Here is a 25,631-nt window from a genome sequence, read left to right as displayed (position 1 = left end):
CACCATTAAATCATCCCTAGATTAGGGAAACTGTCATAATTATTTACCAGAACAAAAGTTCAGTAAATTCTACTTTATTTTATTTTTGTACATTCAGTTCCAAACAAATTCTCAGTATTTTCATGAGAAAATTTTCTCACCCTTATACTTGGCCAACCACTCTATGAAAGACAATTTAAAGGTCACTCATCCTGGGCGGGCCACAGTGGCTAAACAGGCAAGAATGCTTGCCTGCCATGCCCAAGGACCCAGGTTTGATTCCCGGTGCCTGCCCATGTTAAAAAAAAAAAAAAGTCACTCATCCTTTTGTTCTTCTTATATGGGAAAATTAACTCCAAAATTAATAAAATAGAATATTTCTAGGTAGGATTTTGTCTAACTGATATTATGTCAGGTTATAAAATATAATCTATATTAAACATTTTTAGAACATGAAAAAATGCCTGTAAGTTTTCACTTTTAAAATAAACTTTATGAGAATGCTATAAATGCTCCTGAGTCTCTTTCACTTTATTTTTTAGCTTTTTAAATCTATCAGGCTGTTTCCTCTTAACCAAGATACTTGGAAAATCATTTCATCAGTTTAAGTACAGAACAACATCTCAAAAAGCACAAATGAATGAGGAGTTTTCAAACATGATATACCTATAATTTGAATTATTTTAAGAAAGCTGTTTATCTGAGTGGATCAAAGCCATCTTTAGCAATTGATTCACCTTTTCACCAATTTGCAGTCTGTTTTAAGTGCAGAAAGGTAAATACAAGTACCATGTCACAATTCAGAGAGTATTTTCTTGGTAACTTACAGTATTTATTACACTAAATACTTCAATCATTCAATAAGATACCTAACACCTACTCAAAGGTATATGCTAGGTTCTATGGTAAACATAAAGAAAAAATATGTGAGTTAAGTTTTTACAATAATTGAAAGCACCTAGAAGGTTAGAACTGAAAAAGTATTGCACTTATAGTTTATACATAGATTCTATTTTCACATTTACCTTTTATTATCTCTGTATTCTGAGGCTCTTATTTATATCACTGTTCCTAATTATAAAGTATCCAACTTGTTTATATAGCAGCGTTATGTAGCACAATTATGATAACACTCTGTAAACTGTGATGCACCAAGCAATTATTATAAAAACAATATGAATAACAAGGTAAAATGCTAAAATATGTGTTACCAACAACAAAATATAACGGAGGTAATGGAAAATAAGAGTTGTATTAATAAAGATGCTACTATAGAAAGGTGACACTTGAATTGAGACTTAAAAGTGGGATACGGATATTCCAGAAATGCCAGGAAAAACAATAGCATAAGCAGAAGCAGAAAGATAAGCCAGCAAGATGTTTAAACGGATTACTGAGAACCAAGCGAACCTTACAGGAAGGATTCCTCAGGGATAGCTGGAATAAATTTGTTTGGACAGATATGATATGAGGTATAAGATTCAAATGAAACATCAGGACCTAAGGAGGCCTCTCAGCTTTTTAAATATACTCTAGAACACCAAGTTGAGAAGCCAGGATGTTTGAGTATTAGAGGGGTAAGGTATACAAAATGCAAGTAAATAATGGAAATTTTATTTTAGGAAAATTAACCTGGGCATGTTTGTTAGATTTTACTCTGTGCCCTCTTTCACTTGCACATTTTCCCTGAAGAAAGGAAAAATAATTCATAGATTATCAATGGAGGCCTCCTAAAAGGAGTCTATCTAGGAGACATTTAAAAAGGGCATTGATACTGGTTGGATAGGGGATGAAAGAAAAGGAAAGGAAGATGATGCCAAGCTTCCAAGTCCAGGGACACTGGGAGAATGTCAATTACAGAAATGGGGTAGGGGGAAAGAGAGGATGGGTGTCTTTTAAGGAGAAATGATGAGTTAAGCTTTGCACATGTTGTTGGAGACATATAGCAAACTATTCTATATGTAGAAGATATGACCTAGGGACTAAAGATCTTAGCTATATATTCGAATGCTACTTTTGGAAAGGCAATTGTGAAACCATGATTAGTTGATAACTTATTGAAAAGAAACGAAAAAACATGTAAAAAGAGAATGAAAAGCTAAGAAATAAGAGTTGGAAGCAAAGGGGGATAAACTAGAGTTTCGTGGGTAAAACCCTTGGGCTTAACAGTAAAGAGTTACTTTCAAAAAGGTAACATGGGGGCAGGCAACAGTGGCTCAGTGCCAGAGTTCTTGCCTGCCATGCTGGAGACCTGGGTTCGATTCCCGGTGCCTGCCCATGTTAAAAAAAAAAAAAAAAAAGTAATATGGAAATGGGTACAGAGATTCTATTTGGGGGACAGAAGAGTTTGAGAATGAATGGTGGTGATGGTAGAACAACACTGAGAAGTAATTAATAGAACTCAATTGTGTACTTGAAAGTGATTAAAAGAGGAAAATTTAGGCCATATATATGTCGCCACAATAAGAACTAAAAACACAAAACCCAAAAAAATCAGAACCATATAACACAAAGAGTGAACCCTAATGCAAACTGCAGACTTTAGTAAATAATAAAATTCTAATAATATTGGTCCATCAATTGTAACAAATATACCACACTAATGCAAAGCATTAATAATAGGAAATGTGTGTGTGTGTGTGTGTGTGTGTGTGTGTGGTGAGAACTCTGAATATAGGAGAACTCTGAATTTCCTATAAGTTTTCTATAAACCTACAATTTCTTTTTAAATATATATATATATATACATATATATATTTTTTTTCCTCCTAACCTTCGATGTTTGGGAGCAGCTAGAAGGAAAACTCTGAGATGATGGTTTGGTAGCCTATGACAAACTCTGGGATCTGCCCTGTAACTACTTGTTGAAGAGTACCTTGAAAATATTGCTTTTTTCTTTATTTGCTTTGTATATATGTTATATTACACAATTTTAAAAGTTTAAAAAGAAAGAGAAAATGAATAAAGCAAAAAACATCTATTTTAAAAATAATAACATGGAACAGTGAAGTCAAGCGCTACAGAGAAGCAAAGGGGAAAAAATTAGCCCAGAATTAAGAGAAATGATTAAAGGATGATCAATGGAAAAACCTGAGGAGTCTGTCAAGGAAGTCAGGGTGGGAACAGATTCCAGGAGGATGTGGAAGTAGAAAACCCAAGCAATAAATATGGCAATGTAGTCAAAGAGCCTGAAAGCTTTGTGAGAGAATTTACATAGTAATTATATAAAGGAGTGAAATTCAAAAGAGGGTGTAGTCATTCTTTTCAATACAAAAAGACCTGACTATATTTGATGGCATGAAAGACTCCCATTAGAAAATAAATAACAAAATTAAAGAAAGTAAATTTTCCCCCTTATTCATAAATAATGGTAATAATCTAGGCTCCATGGAACTCCCCAGCGGACTTTATTACAGGAATTATTGCAAGAGAAAACCAAGGCCTCTTATTCTCACAGCCAAAAGTAAGAGCATCTGACCTTCTCACAACTGTGATCCTTAATTATGCCTTTAGACATAAGAGATGAGATGAAAACAAAACAAAACCATCAAGGACAATCACATCAAACAAGCGGCTTCACATAAATCAGTTCCTTACTTTTCAAATTGGTACGCATATGCTTATGTTCACAAATTGGCACTTAAAAAATAATCCTCCATATCTCATCACAACAAAGAACTTTAGAAAATACACAAGGTTCCTCTGGGAATCCTCTAAAGGCTTTAAAATTTTAATTTCTAAAACATTCTTATTTCTCAAAGCGCTATATTTCCTTTCCCACATCAAGAGTACTCCCCACTAATCACTGTTGTCTTATTGCTTTGCTCAAACATGGGGAAAATAATTAGTTGATTGCTTTCTACTCAAGTGAAATAAAAATTTTAACAGTATCTTTCCCACTACCAGCTTTTCTCATTATTATTGAGTAGTACTACTGGGTAACCACTGGATTTGACATCACTTTATTAATGCAATCTCACAGCTAATTTCATTTTCCCTTAGCATCTTCTTCAATGTTTAGAGAATTCTTAGGTTTATAAGTTATTTTTGTCATTGTATCCTTTCTTGTTATTTGTCTTATCAATATCATCTACTTGGTTAAACTCCTAACATCCACAGATCTAGCTCAAGTTTATAACTCTTTAATGTACCTTTCCAATATATGATGGCTGTTTCAAGAATTTTTCCCCACAAAGTGTTTATAAAAAAGTATTTCCTTATCTTAATACTCTGTTGAGTAACATACCAACTCATTACAAAAAAAAAAATTATGGAACATATACTGTCTGCCATAGGCCTTGTTCTAGAAGCTGAGCAAAAAGCAATAAACAGTCATGAGTCCCTCCCCTTCTCTACTGAGTTCACTTCCTAGTGGGGAAGCAGACCACTGCTTCCCTAAATATATATACACATATAATTAGGATAAAAATTTATATGTCAGACAAGTACTGTAGAGAAATTACACCAGGAAAGGTGGATGGGGAGTGCTGGGCTCAAGATGGAACGGTTGCAACTTGAATATGTTTGATCAGGGAAGGCATCACTGAGAAGTGACACCTGAGCCAAAGACCTCAAGGAAGCAAAGGAGTGAGCCACAAGGAGAGCTTTTCAAGAAAAGGGAACAGCAAAGTAAAAGCCCTGAAGCAGGAACAGCAAGGAGGCAACTGGGATTAGAAGAAGGTAAGAGAAGAGTAGCAGGAGATGAAGCCATAGAAGGAAATGGGAAGGGTGCAGATTACACGGACTCGCAGGCCACTAGAAAAACTTTGGCTCTTACTCTGAAGATGAGCAGCATTAGAAGGGTTCAAAGTAAAGTAAACCTGATATGTTCTTTAAAAATCTCTCCAGCTACTGTATTGTGTTCTGGCTATAGCAAGGCAGAGTGGGAGGTGGAAGCCAAGTAGGAAGCTACCAGACCAAGGTAATAGTAGTGGATGGAAGTGAAGAATAGTTAAATTCTGACATTTTTTTAAAATAGAGTCAAATGGATTTTTAGTATTAGATGTGGGGTATGAGAAAAATTAAGTTGTCATTACAGGCATGGCCTAAGATCTCAGGGGAAAGAGTGGAGTAAAGGAAGGGGGAGGTAATTGGGAATTTGGTTTTGGCCATGGTAAGTTTCAGATGTCTATTAGACATTCAGGAGGTGAGGAAGATATATGAGAGTGAAGTTCAGAGTGATCAGCATGGGAGTCAATGTAGGGAGAAGAGAGAAGGGATCAGGGTGAAAAATCCCAAGACATCCCAACAGTTACATACTACAAGCAGAAGAGTAACCAACAATGAAAACAGAGTAGGGAGTTTGGGACAATGCCAGGGGAGTGGAGTGCCCTGGAAGGACTGTTTCAAGGAGTAGAGAGTCAAATACACCCTTAGGTCAAATAAAAGGACTGAGAAACTGACCACTGGATTTAACAACACGGAGGTAACTGATGACTGACTTTTCTGGGAGAGTGCTAGAATGAAAGCTGATAGAGCTGGGTTTTAAAAACAAATAGGCAAAGGGATGAGCGAGGGTAGCTCAGCGGTAGAATTCTCGCCTGCATGTGGGAGACTTGGGTTTGCTTCCCAACCCATGCACTTCCCAAACAAACAAGCAAAACAAACAAAAGAAAAGTCAAACAAAAACAAAAATTCAACAAATGGTGCTGCAATAAGGGGATACACACATGGAAAAAGAATGAAATGTGACCCCCACCATACAGCATACAAAGAAAAAAAAAAAGAAAATAGGAGGCAGTAATGTTAACTTACTCATATCTTCAGCCTAACTCTCCTTTCTAGTTCAAGGGTTTGGTCAGCGAACTGTTTTCTTCTGCATGTGTTCTCTGCCCTCGAGGAACCTTGAACCTGCCATGCATTTGGGTTATCTCAACAATTACAGTAGCAGCAATGATATCACGTTCATGTTCTCTCTCTTTGAATAAAGTCATTCTTGCCTGTTTCACATTGTCAGGTGCAAGATTTTTCTTTGACACAAGCCTTAGCTAGTTTCCTGTTCAACTGGGAAATTCATTCCTACTTCACAGGAAAACTGTGCAGGTTAATGATAATGTATTTAAATTCCCATCACATATGAGTTGCTTGGCATATATTGTTACTTTCCCCCTTTCCTAGTGAATAACAGCAAGATCAGAACCCTAGACCTCACTGCACCAAGTAACTATCTTAACTTTCCTACTACATAGTATTTTTTTTTTTAATTTTCTGTTCATAGATTTATATATCTGGAAAACCATAGCAAAACAGGAAGGGAAGAATTAGAAAATCTCCAAGCACATCCAGCTGCAGAAAAGAGCTTGTTCTGGTCCATGATTTGGTCCTCTGATCATTCTGGCCAATTCAGTGTCTTTCTCTCTAGTGGTAGTTTCACACTGCACTATACAACTCACTCCAATTTTCAATTCATGCTTGTTTTCCTTCATCGCTTCAGAGCGCTCTAACTTTTCAAGGAAGCAAATATATAACTTACAGCATTAAACTTTGCAGATTGGAAAAATAATCCTTAGCTCAATCCTTGATTCACATGCATGCTGATGCCATTTTATTCATTCCACTGTGTTTCTCACTCCTCCCTACACATTAGAGTCAGCTGGGAAGCTTTTGAAAAATACCACTTCCACCATTCCCCTACCCATCATCCTGATACTTGAATTAAGTTGATCTGGTGAGGCTCAGGCGCCACTGTATTCCCCACTGATTTAGTCTTTTAGACATTTGCTGGACCCAACGAGTCAGTCATATTGCAGTCTCACCTGAGCCTAATGCATCCTTTCCTACACTGTATTGCCAAAGCCAGCCTGCCAGATGTCCCTTCCTGAATCAAGGGTTAATTCTGTGGCTTCCTTGACCAAAAAGCCTCTTCCACCTCCCCATTGTCTACTTCAAAATGAGATAAATTAGTTCTAAACTACTTCAGACATTGAAGGCCATCTACCATCTGGCCCCAGACCCCTTGGTAACCTACTATTCTCTAACACCAACTTTTCAGTCTAATCATTTTAATCACTGTTTTGTAAAAGCAAAACCATGGAATGAGAGAGTCTTTCCAACAATTCCTTTCAAAAGTATAATCTCAAACCCACAGACCTTCACTCTTTTTACTACAGAGATAGATAAGAGAATCCCTTTGCAGTTAGTAAATTGGTCAAAGAATAGTAATTGCTTAGTAACATGAGATTGCATGGCCCCTGCTCTGTCAGCAGATGGATAAGCTGACCCTGTCCTCTCAGTTTATGTCCTTACCCTCTACAACAATTGCAAGGCATTGCAGAAGAGGAGAATGATTTTCTGTTGATTTATTTCATGCATTACCCTGAAGTCAAAAGAGGAATAGCCCTTGATGAAGAAAACATGAATTGGTAGCTACCAGTGTGAGAACTCTAACTCGGAGCATTTGGAGAGTATTTTCCCAAACTGGCAGCCCAGCCTCATCTTTGTAGGAGGTCGGTGGGGCTGAGAACTGCAAAGTAAAGTGGCAGGCTTTATTTGCAAATTTGTTCCATCAGATACATAAAAGCGTGAACACAGATTAGGAGTATTGTTATTTTTGTTGGGATAATCAATCCCATGTTGTTGAAAGATGTATGATCATTACAATATATCTTCATATGAATAGTTTTCATTTGAGGTTTTGGGGTTTGGGTTTTTTTCATTTACTTTTGCTTTTGGAGCACCAAATCCCCTCACCAGGGGAACTTGATCACTAAACTGTAACTAGATCTGATGCTATTTTCCATAACATTCATGCCTCCAAGAAACAGATCTGACCTTTTTGTTTAGAGCAACTCACTTCAACTGTGTGCCCCTGGAAACATATGTGAAAGAAGGAAGGACCCTCCAAAACGAACCTGCTGACCAAAGTGAAGGGCAATCTTCAAACAAATTGTCAGACAAGGTTCCAAGCTTTTTCTAGGGGTCCAGTCGCCAGATTTCACTTATTAAGGAAGGTCCTGGTGCCTGATAAATAGTCTTCTGAAGTATATAATAATTGTAAAACATTAATAAACCCTCCTAAGTAGGAAATGAACTATGAGAGTGTAACTATAAACTGACTAAAATGATTGCTCTAATCATCCAAGGAAATAAGTTTTTAAAAAAGCATTTAATATCTACCTCTCCTTGAGTTACAAATATAGGTCCTAATTCTTATTACGAGATCATCCATCCCTCAGAAGCTACCCCACACCTGAACCCCATACCCTAAGCCACTCTAAATCCAGGAAAGTTGATCCCGCCAAGAGGATCCTAACAGAGAAGGGGAGTAAGGAGCCCACTGAAGTCCCTGGCAAGGAGCAGGCCACAGTGCAGGGAAGGAGATAAACAGCCAGGATGACACTGCTCAAGCCTAAAGGGTGGCAGAGCTCCTGGAAGTCGCATTTTGGCTCTGCCTCTCAGACCACAGAAACATCTGCTGTTAACCTTTGACCCAGTTCCTGCCATGGCCCTCTGGCATGTGCAGACATTATCTTAGACTCAGTTCGAAACTCACCCTATAGCTTCCCAGTGACCACCTCAACCAAAGCTACTGTGCATCCAACCCCATGCAATCTGAGTGCCCAGAGGAGCACCAACACACTCACCAGAGTGGAGGACACCTCAGAATCTCTGAGGAATGTTCCAGAGTTAAAGGGCTGTGACATTTCAGGCTTCCCTCCCAGGCCATGTGTAGTATAATAAAGCACTTGGTTGGTCTTTGTTCCTGGTTCTTGGATAATAACCTCTAAATATTTGGAATCTCCCTTTGGAATCTCTAAATCCTTTGGAATCTCTAAATAAGATGGTTTTGTTGTTCAGGGTGGGCTGCCCCCCAGACCACACCTGAACATTTAAGCTAATGATGGCTCAGCCACACCTGTATCTTTAGGACAGGGCTGGCCACACCAGGAAGACCAACCAGGTGATTAGGAGCTGGGGCTTTCAGTCTCCAGATAGCAGCCCAACTTCTAGGGAGGAGAATGGGCACTAGGGATTAAATTCAACAAAGTTGGCATTTACTCCATCAATCATGCTTACTATGAAATAAAACCCAATAAAAACTCTTGGGCAATAAAGCTCAGAGGGCTTCCATGATTGAGAAGGTAATCCGTGAGCCAGGAGAGTGACACAGTCTGAAGAAATGGAAGCTCACGTATGAAATCCTCCCAGACCCCACTTTATGCACCTCTCCTTTTCGCTTCTTACCTTATTTTATTCATTACAATAAGAACTTTTCAGTGAATTCTCTGAATTAAGGAACCAGAGGGGCTGGTGGGAACCCTAGAATCTGTAGCCACTTGGTCAGAAGTTCAAGTGGCCTGAGCCCCAGAATTTGTGCTTCAGTTCTGAAGGGCAGTCTTGTGGAGGGCTGCCCTTACCCAGGGGATCTGGTCTGACTCCAGGTAGGTAGAGTACAATTGAACTGTCTTGCAGTTGGTGCATGAAGTGTACTGCATTGCAACCTTTGCAGACGGAGATCAAAAGTTGTTGAAGTTTTTGCAGTCCTTACACCACATATCTTGAATTATTTCATTAGGCAAATTTTGCCTTTAAAGCTGGACCCATGTATTCTGAACAGTTTCTGGAGGTCCGTTTGGTACAATAGCTGTTAATGTTAAGACTGACTTTGTCCCAGTTTTGTCATGTTCACACCATGGTCAAAAACAGTTAGTTCTACTGACAGATAAGTTTTTCCTTAACCTGAAACAATCAGACAGAGAAACCACAAACAGCACAAAGGAGAAGTGATTGGAAAAGATTTTAACTTTCTGTGGTAATTGTGTTTGTATTTCCTTTTAACTTTTAGGATGTATTAGTCATAGAACGGTCTCAATAAAGAGAAATGGAAGAGGAAAGCAAATAATCTTAGCAAAGAATACAGCCAGCTCAATCCCTTCCCTTCAGTTATACTTCTTTTAAAGCCTAATATAAGTATAATTATTCACCAATTTCTATTCTGAAGTTGGTAATCACGATAGTATTAAATCTATTTCCCTTCTTTTGTGCTACAAATTCAGGCTCTACTGAAGAATGAAATACCTCCACAAAGGCTGCTTTAAAAATCCCACTTAATAGAACTAACCCTGAAAAAAGAACTTCAGCACCAGAAAGAATTCAAGCTCCTAAAATCTATTAACACTAAGGCAAGAAAGAAGGCCCCTGGATGCGGGGAGAAGGAATATTTTCCGCAGTCCTTAAGTGACCTTTCCCCTCCCCCACAGCCTTTGGCAGTGGCTCCCAGGGATCCTTTATTGGCCACAAAGGGGCTGCATCCAGCTGCCACACCTCTCAAGTCTATAGGCCCAGAAGACAGAACAATGCAGAAAGAGGGGAAGGCAAAGTATTCTATACTCTTCCTGTTCCCTCTCAGGGAATGCAGACATTAAATGAGTAAAATGAACGAAAGCCCTTAATACCTTAGTACTTAACTCATTTCTGGGATTATCTAAAGCAACCTTCATAAAACTGTCCATCTGCTGTGCAGAGCCTCCAATGCCCCTCCCCCAGCTGTTCAATGCTTCAGTCCACTCAGTGCTAAAGGACATGTCATTTCCAGCAGAGGCTTTTCAGTGGTCCAGAGAGCTGGGTTCCCACCACTGATTAATTCTAACATTGGCTGTAATTCCCACTAGGCACAGAGCTGCTGGGACTTGAAACTATTAGCAAAATGTGCTTTACAAACTAAGCTCCTCAATGGAAAAACATAACAGAGAGAGGTAGAGTATTTTTAGTTTGCACCTCCAAAAAACATACGCCTATTACATCAAAGTCAATGTATTGGAAAATGACAGCTAAAAATTAACTAGTTAATTAACTAGCACAAGTCTTACTCATCACGCTTTCGCTATTCTGTTCTATTAACTTTTTTAGCAAGGGGAGTCTAGATTTAACTTCACCTGTGAATTATAATTATACTGAATAATTGAGACTTGAGTAGCACTTTCCTATCAGATATTTCCTGTTAAAGTTGATGAAAAATAAGCTATCTTCAAATATTTTTAGACTTACAGAAAGAAGTATGAGAAAAAGGAATGAACCCCTACCATCTCATTCTTCATAAAACTTCAAAACACATGCACACTCTTATTCTCCTTCTCTATTTCATTTATTCCCTTAGCACTTACACTGGACAATGAATTATAAATTTTACTATTTGTCTTGGTAGTTCCTCATCTAGACTCAAGGTTCCATGAAAGCAGAGGTTTTTCATTCTTGTCAGTGCTATTTCCTTTGAGTATAGAATATTTACTGTCACACAGTAGGTATTCAATAATATGCCTTAGTACATTGTAATCTTTAGCACAAAGGTTCCAGAAGAATCAAAATAATTTGGATCCTATGTTCTTGAAAACAGTTACTAGAGGGGATAATCATACTGCTTAGCATATTAGAAGCACTATTTATACTGACTGACATTCAAAATACACCATGCTAAAAATATGGTCTTTCATAAATTAAAGAAGTAGGTTTTGGAGATAAGTAAAAATCACACTTGATTTTCTTTATGGTAATATTTTTAGGTTTTTTAGTTTCATATTTGTGGGAAAAAAAACACCACAAGTTTCACTTAACATATATTAAAGAAACATATTAAGGAGAATTCTAAAATAAAGAAAACAAATTGGAACTTTGCATTCTGACAGACTGAAAAAGATTAGAGAGGGTTGCATCATACAAAATAGTAAACCTATAGGCATTTTTTTTCTTTAAATATAGTTAGATTTTTTTCTTTTTAAAAAATTATTCAAGTATCCTGGCTGACTATCTGGATCTCTCTTTTGGGTTTGCTTATGCTTTCCTGATGCCATTAAGGTGGAATATAGTCCAAATCCTCAAATATAGAAATATGTATTTTTTAAATCGAGAATCCATTCAGTATTAGCTAAGTTCTCAAATTTTCTGACAGTCCAACTATGTTCCTTATAAAATCAACTTTACGTATAAAATTTAAACACACCTTAAATCCTAAAAAGTTATTTGCTACCCTCAAAAAATGGGGAAGTCCATTTTTATATGTGAGAATTAGTAAGTCACTGAAAAATACACAGGAGAAACATCACCTTCTTACATTAATAGAAAGCTATATTCATCTAGCCATCACACATTTCCCTTTTGTATTACAAGGCTAAGATTATAGGACTGTGCCACTTTTCCTACCAGAAACTGAGGAAAATGCCACTGCCTGTATAACATGGCCTATTTATCAAACTTCAACTTCATTCCATGAATATTGGAATGGCAGTTACTCTCCCACATCTACTCTATCAAAAGAAGTAGATCTTGCAAACAAAATACTCCCAGTAGTAATCATCATTTTAACTTTGTGATTTACTTCATTTGTGTTTAAATTACATTACTGCTTCCTACTAATTAAAACAATCTGCAGAATATCTGTTGAATGCAGAGCAATACATTTTGCACTAAGAAGAATAAAAACATATATAAAACTAGCCCTTGTCTCAAAGAGCATATGATTTAATCATATATAAGGTAAACATGAGCTATATTTAACACATAAAACCAAGGATTCAAACCTGTTATGAAGAACGGAATAAAAAAATTACATAGAAATCCCAAATGATTAAAGAGGAATTAAATTCGACTGAAACTAATCTCAGTAATCACATATATTAACAGGTAACCAACAGCAGAATGAAGGTTTGTCTATTTTTAAAAGGTCAATGTGTTTCCTTATTCCTGTAAGTGAAAACTCCTGGCTTCTGGGTAATCTTGGGCTCCTGAGTGCCGGCCTGGGTCTGGCCCTGGTCTTGGATGGACATGAGCTTCTGCTGTTTTCTTCCTCTTGATGGCATGCCCGAAATGAAGGACCGTTCCTTCCTGACTTCGGTGCACTTCCGGAGTCAACAAGTTCCAATACCTGCCTCAGTATTCCTCATCATGACCAATTCCACTGTTCCCACAATCAAGAAACCCTCTGGGCCAGCACAACAGCTTGGAATAACTGTACAAAAGCATCGACTCAGAATTCCCACTCTCCACAGAGAAACTGATCCAAGTGTCCTCGTGTGTGAGTTACAATCATACAAGCCTTGCACGGAGTTGTGTGTGATATACGAATTTGCAGTACTTGACACACAGCAAACATGATAGATGGTTATATTTTCCTGGAATATTTCTGGAGGCTTCCATAAAATAAATCACAAGATTTCCAAGTCCCTCAAATCTTCGTGTATTGAAAGCCAATGGAAATAAACTTTAAGGAGTTCTTACAAATATATATGAGGAGATAGATAAGTATCAAGTGATGGGCAAAAAATATATTACTGTAGGGGAAAATAGCACAAATTATATATTAAATACAATAATTTCTTACTCTAAAGGAATTTAAGTTTTAGTATAAATGATATTCTGAGGACACAAGCCTAAAGTATCACTCAGGCCAAAATGTAGCAGAGCCTGCTCACATCCCACTGCCCAGAAGCAATTCATATGCCCACATTTAAATGCAAGGGAGGCTGGGAAAATGCAATCATGTACTGCGCTAAAAGTTTTAGCACTACAGAAGAAAGGGATATTGGTTATGGGGGCAATCAGAAGTCTCTGCTGAGCTCTCACTAAGAGGTACAAGAAAAACTGAGATAAAGTTGTTGTATATATAATATACAAAATCAATGTTATAAAAAGTATGTTTATATATTAACATATGTAATAAAACCCTTTAACATTTTATATATTTAATACATTTGCACTTATAGTTTACAGAAAAATGTTTATATGCTATAAAATATAAAAATACATTAAATGAACGCAAGGTCACATCATATAGCCGTATCGGGTAGAATATGAAAGTTCCACCTAGCCATAATTCACCTCCAGGAAAATAATGAATTACTAAAGTAAGACCGGTGTATGTGAGTTCAGAACTAACACTTAGGTGAGTAATAAAGTATAATAATTCCTTTGCATTGATCTTGCCCTAGTGCTACTCAGAAAAATAGAACTTTGAAATGGGGGATGTCATTTATGGAATCCTCAGATTTCTTTCTCTGGGGCTTCTTTGGGGTATTAGTCTCATAAGAACAGGCTAGAGCTCCAAGGGAGCGTGAAAACAAGGCCAGGCTGATGTATTACAGGCATCAAAGGAAAACATCAACATTTCTTGCACAATCATTAAAAATGTGTCACCATCTATAAAACCTCTGCTACAGGCAAGAAGACAACTTAGACAATTAAAGTAAAAAAAGGGGCAAAGCAAAGTCAAATCGAGATGTCAACCTTTATTTGACTCTGTCAGAGTAGCAAAACTTTAAAATGAATAAAAATGTTTACCCATTCTATACTGCCATATTTTGCTATCAAGCCAGAAAATATTCCTATATCTGTATTCTAAATTTAACCAGCTGGAGTCGTTTCCCAAGTACTATACAATTTAACCTTTTGAAATGAAGGACTTGCCTATTAATGGAAAATATGTATTTCACATTAATCATGGAATGCAGTGTCCTTGGCTTAGATATTCTCCAACAAAATAGACCCTTTATTGTACCTTTTTAGGTAAGGCTAAAATACAACAAATTGATTTAAGGTATCGAAGTCTGAAATAGTACATCCAACAAGAGTGTTTAAAAATCACAGCCTCAACACAACATGTTATCAATTTTCTTTAAAATTACAATAATTTATCTCTTGGATCTAATGTAATAATTCATGCAAATGGGGAAAAAATGAAAAAAGTTAATTTTTATTAAAATCTCAAAATCTGTATAAATTTGTATAACTTTACCATAGGCAAAGTGATTGAATCACAATTTTACACAATGAAACATTTGCTAAGGGATTTTTTTCTGAAGTGTTGACCATTTTACACAACTACAGTATAATGTATATTAAAGGAGATCTTTATTCTAATGTAGCTAGTACTAAATTTTAATGAGTTGGGCTGAAGGATAAAAATTCATTTATTATAAAAAGAAAATGCAAAGTGCTTTAAGAACTAATGTAAACAAAATCAAATAATTGGGTATCAATTGACAGTACTCAAAACACAGACACAACAATTTTATTTGGTAAAATACAATAAGAGGAATATAAAAGATTGAACAGAACACTGTTAAAGGGTTATCAAATAAATCAATATTTGTTTTTTTATTAATTAAAAAAGATTAACTAACAAAACATTTAGAAATCATTCCATTCTACATATACAATCAGTACAATATTTCTTTTTAAAGTTGTGTATAATGATTTATGTGTGTATTAAATGTAAAATAGCAGTTGTATTTAATTTGTATGATGATTTTAGAAATGATTATGTTATTATAACCAAGACTTGAGCCTAGTCATAACAGATGTACTAATGGAGCAGGGTCTGCTGATCCTGAGAGCAAGATCGGTTTGGTGGCAGCAGAAATGAATATTACACAAAATAGACTGCCTGTATGTTTCTCGCAGCTTTTATGATTACCAGCCTATGCTGGTACTACTTACCTTAGTAAGTAGTAATAACTTTTGAAGGTGATAATCTGTCCCAGATTAAGAGGATCACATGGAAAAGTGAATGCTGAGGCCCAATGAGGGGGTAAACAACCAACAACCCCCAGGTGAGACACAGATCCAAGGTCTCTTAGTCTGGCACCTTCTCACCATGGGAGAGCCCCTCCCACTGCCAACCTTGGTGGTTCTCTGACTCGTTTATTATTGTCAGGAAAGCAAGTGACCCCTCTCAACTGACTGCTCATTCCTACGAAGTCAAAATTATTAAATTGGCCAGAACCTACCTCTCTAGCTTCATCTCCTACTAAGACCAAAAAAGCACACAGAACTTTTGATCTCCAGTCACAGCGTACCAGGCTCAGCCACACCTAGGGCCGCCCTGCACATGCTGCTCTTTCATGAGGGAAAATCCCCTTCCAGGTCTGGCCCATTCCGTTCCATCCTTCTGAGGTTAGCTCTAAATTCACCTCTTGGGTGAAAGTCCCCTTGACTCCCCAGCCTGAGGGAATCACTCTGCTTATAACCGCTATTGTGGCCCCTCTCACACTGTCTGGTGATTATCTGGGTATATTTCTCTTTCCTCCATGAAATTAAGAGCATATAATGGTTAAGACTATGTCTTATTTCTCTTTTGAATCCCCAGTGCCTGGAACAAGTCTTAGGTATAGTTTATCGAACCAGTTCATCTTTGCCTGGAAAAATTAGATCATGACTGAAAGAGGTCGTTTTCAGGTTCATTCAGGCTCTGTTTTGTTTGCCTGTTTGCTTGTTTTTTTCTTGAACACCTGCTATTTACAAGGCACAGTGTTTAGACGAAGAAAAGTGTACAGAGGACGTAAATGCATGGTTCCTGTTCTCTGGGAGTTTGCCATCTAAGTAAGTACTTTAGCAAATACAGAAATCAGAGAAAGGTGGGGGGGGGGGGGGCTGCACTGGAAGTACCAAGGTGGGAGACCCTAAAACCCTAAAAATTCAGCTCCCCATCACCCTCTCCTTCCCCACCAACCCAAGCCCCACTTCCCACCCCACCCCCTATAAGGACATTAAAATTAAACCACAGAACTCGGGAGCTCCAAGGAACACAGATTGAATGACTTTATTCCACATTGGGAGCTAAGAGACACATGTGTTCAGTCAAATCACATAATGAATATGCAACTGCTTTGCGCAAACTGCAAAGCACCATGCTAACTATGGTTGTTATCACAGAGAATGTGAAGTGTTTTTACTGCCTTAAAGTTGATTGAGCAGAATGAGTTTGTAAGTCAGAGAGGGACAAGAAAGAGCATTTACAAGAATCCCAAGGGAAGGAATGCACTGACAGAAGGGAGACAGAAGGGGAGGAAGTAAAGACTCGGATCCATACGAAAAGGGCAGAGGAGAATATGACGGAGAAGAAAATTGTATCCTAAAGATCACCAATATGTGTGGCTCTTCATGGCAACTGCAGTATCCAAGAAAGTGACAGGAACTATTTATAGGGCCCTCCTATGAGCCAGGCACTGAATCAACCCAATGCATATATATATCCCATCCTTACAGTAACTCTGAGAAATACAATTATGTCCTTCAGGAGGAAACTGGGGCTTGAAAAGTTTAGGCATGTGTGTAAAGTTACATAGTAAATGAAAAACATGACTCAAATTATGGGGCAACTGAAGCTAAAGCCTAGACAGTCAACAAATTGCAAAATCCTTTTTTTATGAATAGACACAAGCCTTTGTCTTGCTGTGCTGACAATGTGGGATGACATTCTTTTCTGGTTTTCCAGGAACAGTCCCAACTTACATCTATTTCCCAGCCTAATTATTAACAGCACCCCTTCACTCTCAGAAGTGTCTCCAATTAGACAATAAAGTCAGCCTACTTCAGTGCCACTTGCCCACAGTGAAATTTGCCGGACCCAGTGCAAAATGCAAATATGGGGTCCCTTGTTCAAAACGCAGGGAAAAGTGCTATTAAAGAACTAACATTTAAAGCCTTTTTTTTAAATGTATCTCCTGCTCACATTCGTGCTCCACTGTCCCATTGGACTTCACTTGTAAAATACAAGTTCAAAGATAAAATTAATTAGAGTTTTAAGATGGCAATAGCAGAGCATTAAACCAAGCACGGGGCTTTCTAAACACAAGCCTGATATGACTCCATAAAACTCCCCCCACAGGGCTGACCCTGTAACCACTCATTCTCTGCCTACTCAAATGGGTCTGTGAACCATGGAGATCTTGGCATACTGTGTGGTTGGGCTGCAAACAGGAAACTGGTTGCAATTTACTATTATCCAGACTTTGGATATTTAATACTGGATTCAAATTCCTAAATTCACTTCTTTAGAAAAAACGTTTTAGAGTATTTCTAATGAAGCATAATAATAAAGATTCATGCACAATAACATAGATTCACTCTACCATTTTGCCTATAACAAAAGAAATTAATCTAGATAATGTAACCTGTGATCTCACAGAATTTAGAATAAAATGAAATGATGCATTACAGAGTTTTTAATAACTCCATGCCTGATTTAAATCATGTTTCTCTTTTAAATGCAGGTAGTCCATGTTCATTAAAACTTTTTGTTACATAAATGTATTTGTGCCTAAGCAAAACTTTAAAAACTTCTACTATCAATATAGAACAAATGGAAGGAAAAAGGAATCAGAATTTTAAGGATAATTAGAAAACTGTCCTTTAAAGTGGGATGAGGAGACAGAGGATGGTTCAATTCGTTGATTTATTCATTCACTCTACAAGCATTTTTGGTTTTTGAGTGTTTGTTTCGGGGTGGGGGGTTACATGGGCCAGGAATTGAACCCAGGTCTCCCACATGGCAGGTGAGCATTCTACCACTGAACCACTCGTGCACCCTCACTAAGCATTTTTGAGTCCCTCCTACCTCACAAGCTTTCAACAAAATTCTGCGGAAACGCAGATGAATATAATGTACCCCTGCCTTCAAGGTGTTTATATTCTAATAGCACGAAAAGAAGGTAAACAAATAAATGTATAAACAACTTTTGGTACCATGGAAAAAGTAATATAGGGTGGAGTAGGGACAAAGCAGGGACAGCTTATCCTGGAAGAGGGACAGGAAAGATGATCAGTTCATTAAAAGGTTTCATGAAGGAGATGAGCTGAGCCTTGAAAGCCAAGAAGGAATTGACCAAGCAGCAAAACCCCATGAGGAGGAAAAGCAGAAGTGTGAGAAAACATGGTGCATCATGGGAATAGCAAGCTGTCAACTAAATGACAGTAGCCAGTTTAAAAGACACAGCTTTGCTCAAACAAAACGTTTGTGCCTGGGTGGCAAAGAGCAGAAATGCATACAGATTGATGCTATGATACAGAGAAAAAAACAGTGTTCAGGCACTATTTCCACCACGCATCTCAGGCATGTGGGAAAAAGTGCTCTCCCCAAAAGAGGCCAAGCAGTTGGAACTGAAAGCAGAGAGAATCAGAAGAAACAAAGATCTTCATATTTGTGAAAAAAAGTATTTCCCTCAAGGCATATGATGTTTTTAATCAAGGAGTTATACCTTTTGGTTGGCTTATTTGTGGGCCAGTAAGTAAAAATATGTTCCTGGTAGAACTAAAGTGATGAAAAGACGTTCTCTTTCTCTTCCTCCTTTTCCTAATAAAGATAAGCAACACCATCAATCATTGCTAATGGCTTGAAGCAATGGCATAGATATCTAAAACAAAGACTAATTCAACAAACAAAAATTTTTGACTTAGGAATACTCTCAAATTTTTGCCACAAATTTACTATTCAGCTGATTTTTCACCTAGGCTAATTATTTTTAAATAGCTTCTACTGTTTGTCTTCATTTCTGATCATTTCTTCAGGGTAAATTCCTAGAAGACGAAATGTAAGGAAATATAAGGGTTTGGATATTTTTTAAATCCTTGATGCATACTAGCTTAGGCTAATATAAAAACTAAACTGACTACATCAATTGAAGATCATCAAGTAAAATAACATGGGGATTTAAGTGTTGCCACAAATAATACCTAAAAAAGAAAATTTAACATATTATGAATAGATCTGAGACTTTGAATGGTTAGAAACTAACTTTGAATGGTTAGTCAGGGTAAACTTTTGCTTAAAACTGACATTCATTCCAATTAGTGTGCTTGGGTGTATGTGTACATATATGAAGACAAATAGTGAACAAAGAAAAGGAAAAGTGGAAGAGTCAATTTGAATGAGAAGAGTGAAATCACAAATGATACTCTACTTGGAAAAGTAAAATACAATTTATTTTATACCTCCCATAATCTCTTATCTAACTATATACTAATAATACATTTTCAATTTTAATAATCAGGTTTTAAGATTAGAAGAAAAGCTGTTATTTTAGGTAAAGATCAACACATTTCTTTTACTACAGATTAAGTTAGTTATCAATCGTCAATTTTGTCAATTAGAGCTCTGTAACTCCAAAAAGAACTAACTAATACTATCCAAAAAAAATGACTCAGAGACTTCAAAAAGTTAGAGGACTCTGTCAACAACAAAGTTTCATGGAAGCCAAATTTGGAACTATTAAATGTCAAACCTCCTTAACAACGTTTTTTTTGACAGTCATTGCTGCATGAAGTGTACAATTCTATACATCATCACCAATTCCCTGTATATTCTCAAATATTTATACATTTCCAAGGAATGTGAAAGTACCTTGATTTTAATTTGAGAAGTTAACCAGAAACCAACCTGTGCATCACACATCACTTGAGCCCTTATTCCTTCCTTCTTGCCATAGCCAAGAAGTGAATTTCCTCTATCATGATTATAAGCAGAACGTTCACAGATTTCAGAAAACTGAGCAGGAAGTTTGGCATTTGAAACATTTCCCTTCAGACCAGGGGGGATGGAAAGGAGTGGTGGAGGGGAAAGAATATCAGGATCCTTGAGTGAGATGTGTAAAGGCTAAAAGTTCCTTGTTCTCTGAGTGATGTTCAGTCTCAGCATATGGGTGGATAGGAGCCAGTCCCCACGTCCTTTGTCTTTTCAGCAGTGAACAGAGAAAACTCAACTTTTTGAGGCATGTCTCAGAACTTTCTCTCTCAATTTTGCCCCTCCTGGCCATAAAATGAATGAAATGTTTTCAAAGCTGACTTCCAGTGAGTCAAGCTTAAACTTTGAAACAAAGTTCCTGCCCAGTCCTAAGAAATCTTGAGGCTGTTTTATTTCACCACTTTCACGGGCTAAGTGTGAACAAGGGACCCACAAATAGAGCAGAGGACAGATTTAAGCTGGGGGTGGCGGGGGTAGATCGTAAGACGGGGTGAGAGCCACATATGGCTTTAATATGCAACAGCTGCTAGAGATCACAACCCGCTGCTCTTTCTGTAACCCCCCCCCCACCAGAATCCTATGTTTCAAAGATTATTATAACTAAAAGGACTTCACTGCCATGTAATCTGAATAATGCCCGCAAGCTTCAGCAGATCCAAGGATTAAAAAAAAACAACAACACCTAAATGTACCTGAATGTAGCAAAATGAACTCTTCATCACCAAGCTAAAGACTTAAAAATAAAATCCCCAAGGGAGGAAGATGCAAGAAAGCAGGCCAGGTAGGGAGGTAAAGAGAAGTGAGGAGAGATGGGACAGCTGGGATTCTCTGGACAGCCAAGTGCATTCTCCCAGTCAAGCTAACTTTTCAAACCCGGAGCTCTCCAAAACCCTGGCAACTCTAGGCGTCCCAGGTCTTTTTTTAAAAAAAATTCCCGCGGCGCGCGCGGATTCGGGTGTCCGAGATGCCCAGACGCTTCCCACTGTCCCGGCGCAGACAAAGCCGCGCGCGCGCGCTTCCCGCGGCCTCTTTGGGACCCGCGCCCCGCGCCGCCCCGCGGTCCCCCTGCGTCGCCGCGCGGGGACACTCACAGACACCAGGAACTCCAGCGTGCCCACGTAGTCCCGCTCGGTCTTCTGGAGCTCGCTGAGCACGCAGACGCGCAGGCGAAGCTGTTTCTCCAGGTCCTTGGCGCTCTCCTCGCTCATGGTGGGCGGCGGGACGCGGGGCTGGCCGACCCTGCTGAGCGCTGGTCCGCCGGCTAATGCCGGCTCCCGGAGCCGCGAGAAAGAAAAGTTGCTGCCTCCGCAAAGTCCAAGCAGGGACCGGCGACTTTACATGCTGCAGAGAGGCTGGGACGGGAAGGCTGGGGGGTGGTCCGGCTGGAACTCGGACGTCGGGAGGCGCGGGGCTCTACACGGAAGCCTCCGGAGAGAGGGGTCTCCCAGCCCGGACCTGCGCGCTGGCCTCGCTGCTCCGGCCTCACTCTGCCCGGGCTGGAGAGGAGGCGGCTCCTGCAGCCACAGCGGTGACTTGGACATTAATCAAATGCCTTGTATCCATGTGACTCCGACCCTTTACCCTTCGCCAAATCTCAGGAAAAGGAAACACAACCCTGGGGAAGTGTTGCGTGCCAGCTAACTAAACACACACACACACACACACACACACACACACACACACACACACACACACACACAGGATGAGCACTTGCAAAGGAACTAATTGGAGGTTCCCAAACCTAGGAGGACATACTCCCTTCAGAATGCTCCAAGGCACAGCTTGAGGGTTGCTCCTGGGACTCCCGCCTATTGTTTAGCTTTAATGTGTTTTGAACAAATCCTGAAAGCAAAGAAACAAGTCCCCACAGTTACATAACTGGATGGGAAGAAAAACAAGCACGGTGTTTACCCTTCTCTCTTTGAAAAGAAACACATTGATTTTGTGTTTTATTCAGGCACAAAACACGTTTGTTTTAAAACTCCCCAAATGCAAATATTCACAAGGTACACATTCTCCTTTCTGCATTTAGAGTGTCGATTAACATAACAAATGAAGATAACTATGAGAAAGTGACAGCAGGAGCCATACAATAAACTTCAAATAGAACGAACATCACCTTTAAACTGAGTATGTTTTGGAGAGATTCTCCTTCGCATGGCTATAATTTTTATTCAACCTCATGATAGTACTTAAATTTGACCAAGGGCAAAGATATTTGTGGTCACTGTTGTTTCTAAGAGCTGCTGTGATTTAATTGTGTCACTAAATTGAAAAGATAAAAGATAAAGCTGTTATTGAATGCTCATTAAAACACAGAGGTATGTACATACATCTCCAAGGATTTGAGGACGGAGAGAAACACAGAGCCAGGATCTAATAAGCACTGAATATTTCTAATTAATTTAACAAACAAACAAAACAAACCATATATATTTTTGTCTTGATACTATCCACATATATTTTTCAGTCATTTTTCCCTACTTAGAACATCTTTAAAGAGTCCACAAATGATTTCACTTAAGTAAACTGAATACTGAATGCTTTCAATGCAAGAAAGCGGCATGTTAACTTGTTCCAATGCTTTAGAGCATTAGCAAAGCCCTAAAAAATATAAAGATGCGTGGCAGATTGAATCACGTACCCCAACAAAACATATATTAACTTAATCCACAGTCCTGTGGGTGTGAAGCCATTTGTAAATAGGCCCTTTTGCAGATATTATTAGTTAAGACATGGCCAAAGTGAATCAGGATGTTCTTTATACGTGTAAATGAAGACCTTGCAAAGGAAATGTGGACACAGTCAGCCAGAGAAAGCTATAGGAGGGGAGCTAGGGTGTGGCCAAGTGATGCAGACTGAGAAGCAAGCCAAGGAACCCCTAGGATTCAGGCAAGCCAGCACCTTTGCTGACACCTTGATTTAGTACTTCTGACCTCTAAAACCATGACCCAACAATTCTTATTGTTTAAGCCAACCTACTGAGTGGTATTTATTATAACCGGTCTGGCCAAACTAAGATAGACATTAAAATAATTATCAGTGTTCCAGATCATGACTTTTCAGATCATATTTTGTGATGAATCACTATACTCATCTGTAAGGAAACTAAGAGGGACTTTGCTTTTCCTGTTATATTAAGGACACCGTTTTTAAATGATGGACAATGAACTATTTTCCCCCTTAAATGCGACATATTGAGAGATATCTATGAACAAAGGGGAAATAAAGGGTTTCGTAGTCTGTGGCAGAAAAACAAAGGACAATTACATATTAAAGAGCAGACCTCACTGTGCATGGTAAACAATAAACAAAAGAAATCATAGACGTGGGAAGTAGATATCCAAAAATGAATGGACAAATCGAACAGGATTGTACCTTCTCACAATGCATGTAGAGGCAGGAAGGAATGAATGCATTGCTTCCTCCCCAGGTTTGCACCCTTCCCCAGTGAAAAAATGTAAATAAATAAGTCATGCTTTTTTCATGAGGTATTTTCCCAGATAAAGTAGTATTTCTCTCTTACCAGTTGTCCCCCCAAATTAGAGAACTACTTGTGCAATTCCTCTATATATATATAAAAAAGGAATCTTTGTTGTTTTGTCAATAAAAATATATTTTTAAAAAAGGAAGCAGGGGGCGGGCCGCGGTGGCTCAGCGGGCAAAGTGCTTGCCTGCTATGCCGGAGGACCTCGGTTCGATTCCCGGCCCCAGCCCATGTAACAAAAACGGAGAAACAGAATACAATAAAACAAGAAAATGTTTAAAAATGTTTCCCTTTCTTCCTTCCTTCCTTCCTTCTATCCTTCCTTCCTTCTCTCTGTCTTTCCTTTAAAAAAAAAAAAAAAAAAAAAAAAAAAAAAAAGGAAGCAGGGCTTGTTGGAGAGATGGTTGATTCTAGAGCTGGGGCAGAGAAGCAAGGGAAAAATACACGACAAGCTAGCCTGGAACGTTTTGTTGAGCCAGTAAGGAAGTGGTTAGTGTTTGATGGGGGCATGTCAAAAAGACAGAAGCTATCTTGAAGGACTCCCATTGGTCGAATCAGGGACAGTTTAGGTATTCAAATAAGTAATTATGGCAATGAATTTGAGTAAAATAAGAATCCTGGTGCCCCTGATGATATAAATAAATGGATAAATAAGTGGGGGAGGATGGAAAAGTTCTATCTTACATTGGAATGCCAATGTATAAGTCTACAAGACATGATGGAGTTAGAAAATCATCATTTGGCAACTATCAAACTAATAATTGATTTAGGCAAAAATCATCTATGGGTATGAAATTTGGTGGGTGAAAGTTTGATAAGAAACAAGATATTTACTTAGCTTCAAAGTATCTCCCCACAAACCACTAGTTAATTGACAAGTATCACATACTAACACTGGAGAACCCTGGCAGCCATCACTTTAACCCTGTGGTAAAAGTTAGCTTTGCCAGAAATGGAAGAAAGCTTCATAAACCTCCTGGTATGTTTACAATATCAGCTGCCAAAATTGAAAAAATTATGAGAAACTGTTAGACAAACCCAAACTAAGGGACTTTCTACAAAATAACTAGCCTGTGATCTTCAAAAGTGTCAATGTCATAAAGGAAAAGGAGAGATTGAGGAACTTTTCCAGACGGAAGGAAACTCTCTAAAGGACTTCATTAGAAACTTTGAATGGACTTTTTAGAATTAGGCGATAATGTTGGATTAATATTAATGTCTTGATTTTGGAAAAGGTACCACGGTTATGTCAAAGAGGATGCTTATACTTAGGAAATACACACTGAAATATTGACAGGTAATGAGGTATCATTTCCAAGGATCAAGAAATGTTAATAATTGGGGAATCTGGATGATGGGCTTATGAGAACCCTGTGTATTGTTTCTGTAACTTTTTTGTACACTGAAATTCTCTTAAAATAAAAATTAAAAAGTATTAAAAAAAAAAAAAAAAAAGAAAGAAAGAAACTATACACAACCCACTCCAATTGCTGCCTAACCTTGGAAAGCAATCTTCTTGCTCTTGAATCACCAATAGGGTTTCATTCACCCAGCACATCACCTCAATTCAGCACACATACTGAGAACCTCTATATGTGTTGCATAGAGGCCTGAGAACCACATAAGTCTTGATCTCCAGGACATTGTTTCTCAAACTGAATCACAGACCATTGCATCTGAGTCATTAGAGGGGTTTGTTAAAATGAACATTCCTGGATCCCACCGCGCATGTATGGAATGGAATTTCGGAGATGTAAGCCCTAGCCTCTTTTTAAAAAGTTCTCACATTCTACATTTGCACACCAATATTTTAGAACCACCATTCTAAAGACTTAAAACTAAGTAGGGGGGAGAGTTACCAGTATGAATAACTATTAAAAGGCAAGCTGCAATACAAATGTTGCGAAAAAATGTGCAATGGAAGCAAGAAGAAAGATC

The 25,631-nt window shown here is 38.3% G+C and overlaps 1 protein-coding gene across 3 annotated transcripts in view; it reads right to left on the bottom strand.

The window, feature by feature from the left end:
• Positions 1-22,006, bottom strand: part of PREX2 (phosphatidylinositol-3,4,5-trisphosphate dependent Rac exchange factor 2) — a 307,122-nt gene extending 285,116 nt beyond the window's left edge. For all 3 annotated transcript variants that reach the window (XR_013178245.1, XM_077166953.1, XM_077166954.1), the window contains exon 1: positions 21,298-22,006. Coding sequence is in view for 2 of the 3 variants with exons in the window: in XM_077166953.1 (XP_077023068.1) it covers positions 21,298-21,414 (117 nt within the window). In the remaining variant the exon portion in view is untranslated. The remainder of the gene's footprint in view (positions 1-21,297) is intronic.
• Positions 22,007-25,631: the final 3,625 nt, after the last annotated feature.

This window comes from Tamandua tetradactyla, chromosome 6 (assembly GCF_023851605.1).
Source record: "Tamandua tetradactyla isolate mTamTet1 chromosome 6, mTamTet1.pri, whole genome shotgun sequence".
NCBI lineage: Eukaryota > Metazoa > Chordata > Mammalia > Pilosa > Myrmecophagidae > Tamandua > Tamandua tetradactyla.
The sequence above is the reverse complement of the archived record's forward strand: the minus strand, read 5'-3'. Positions and strand labels throughout refer to the sequence as shown.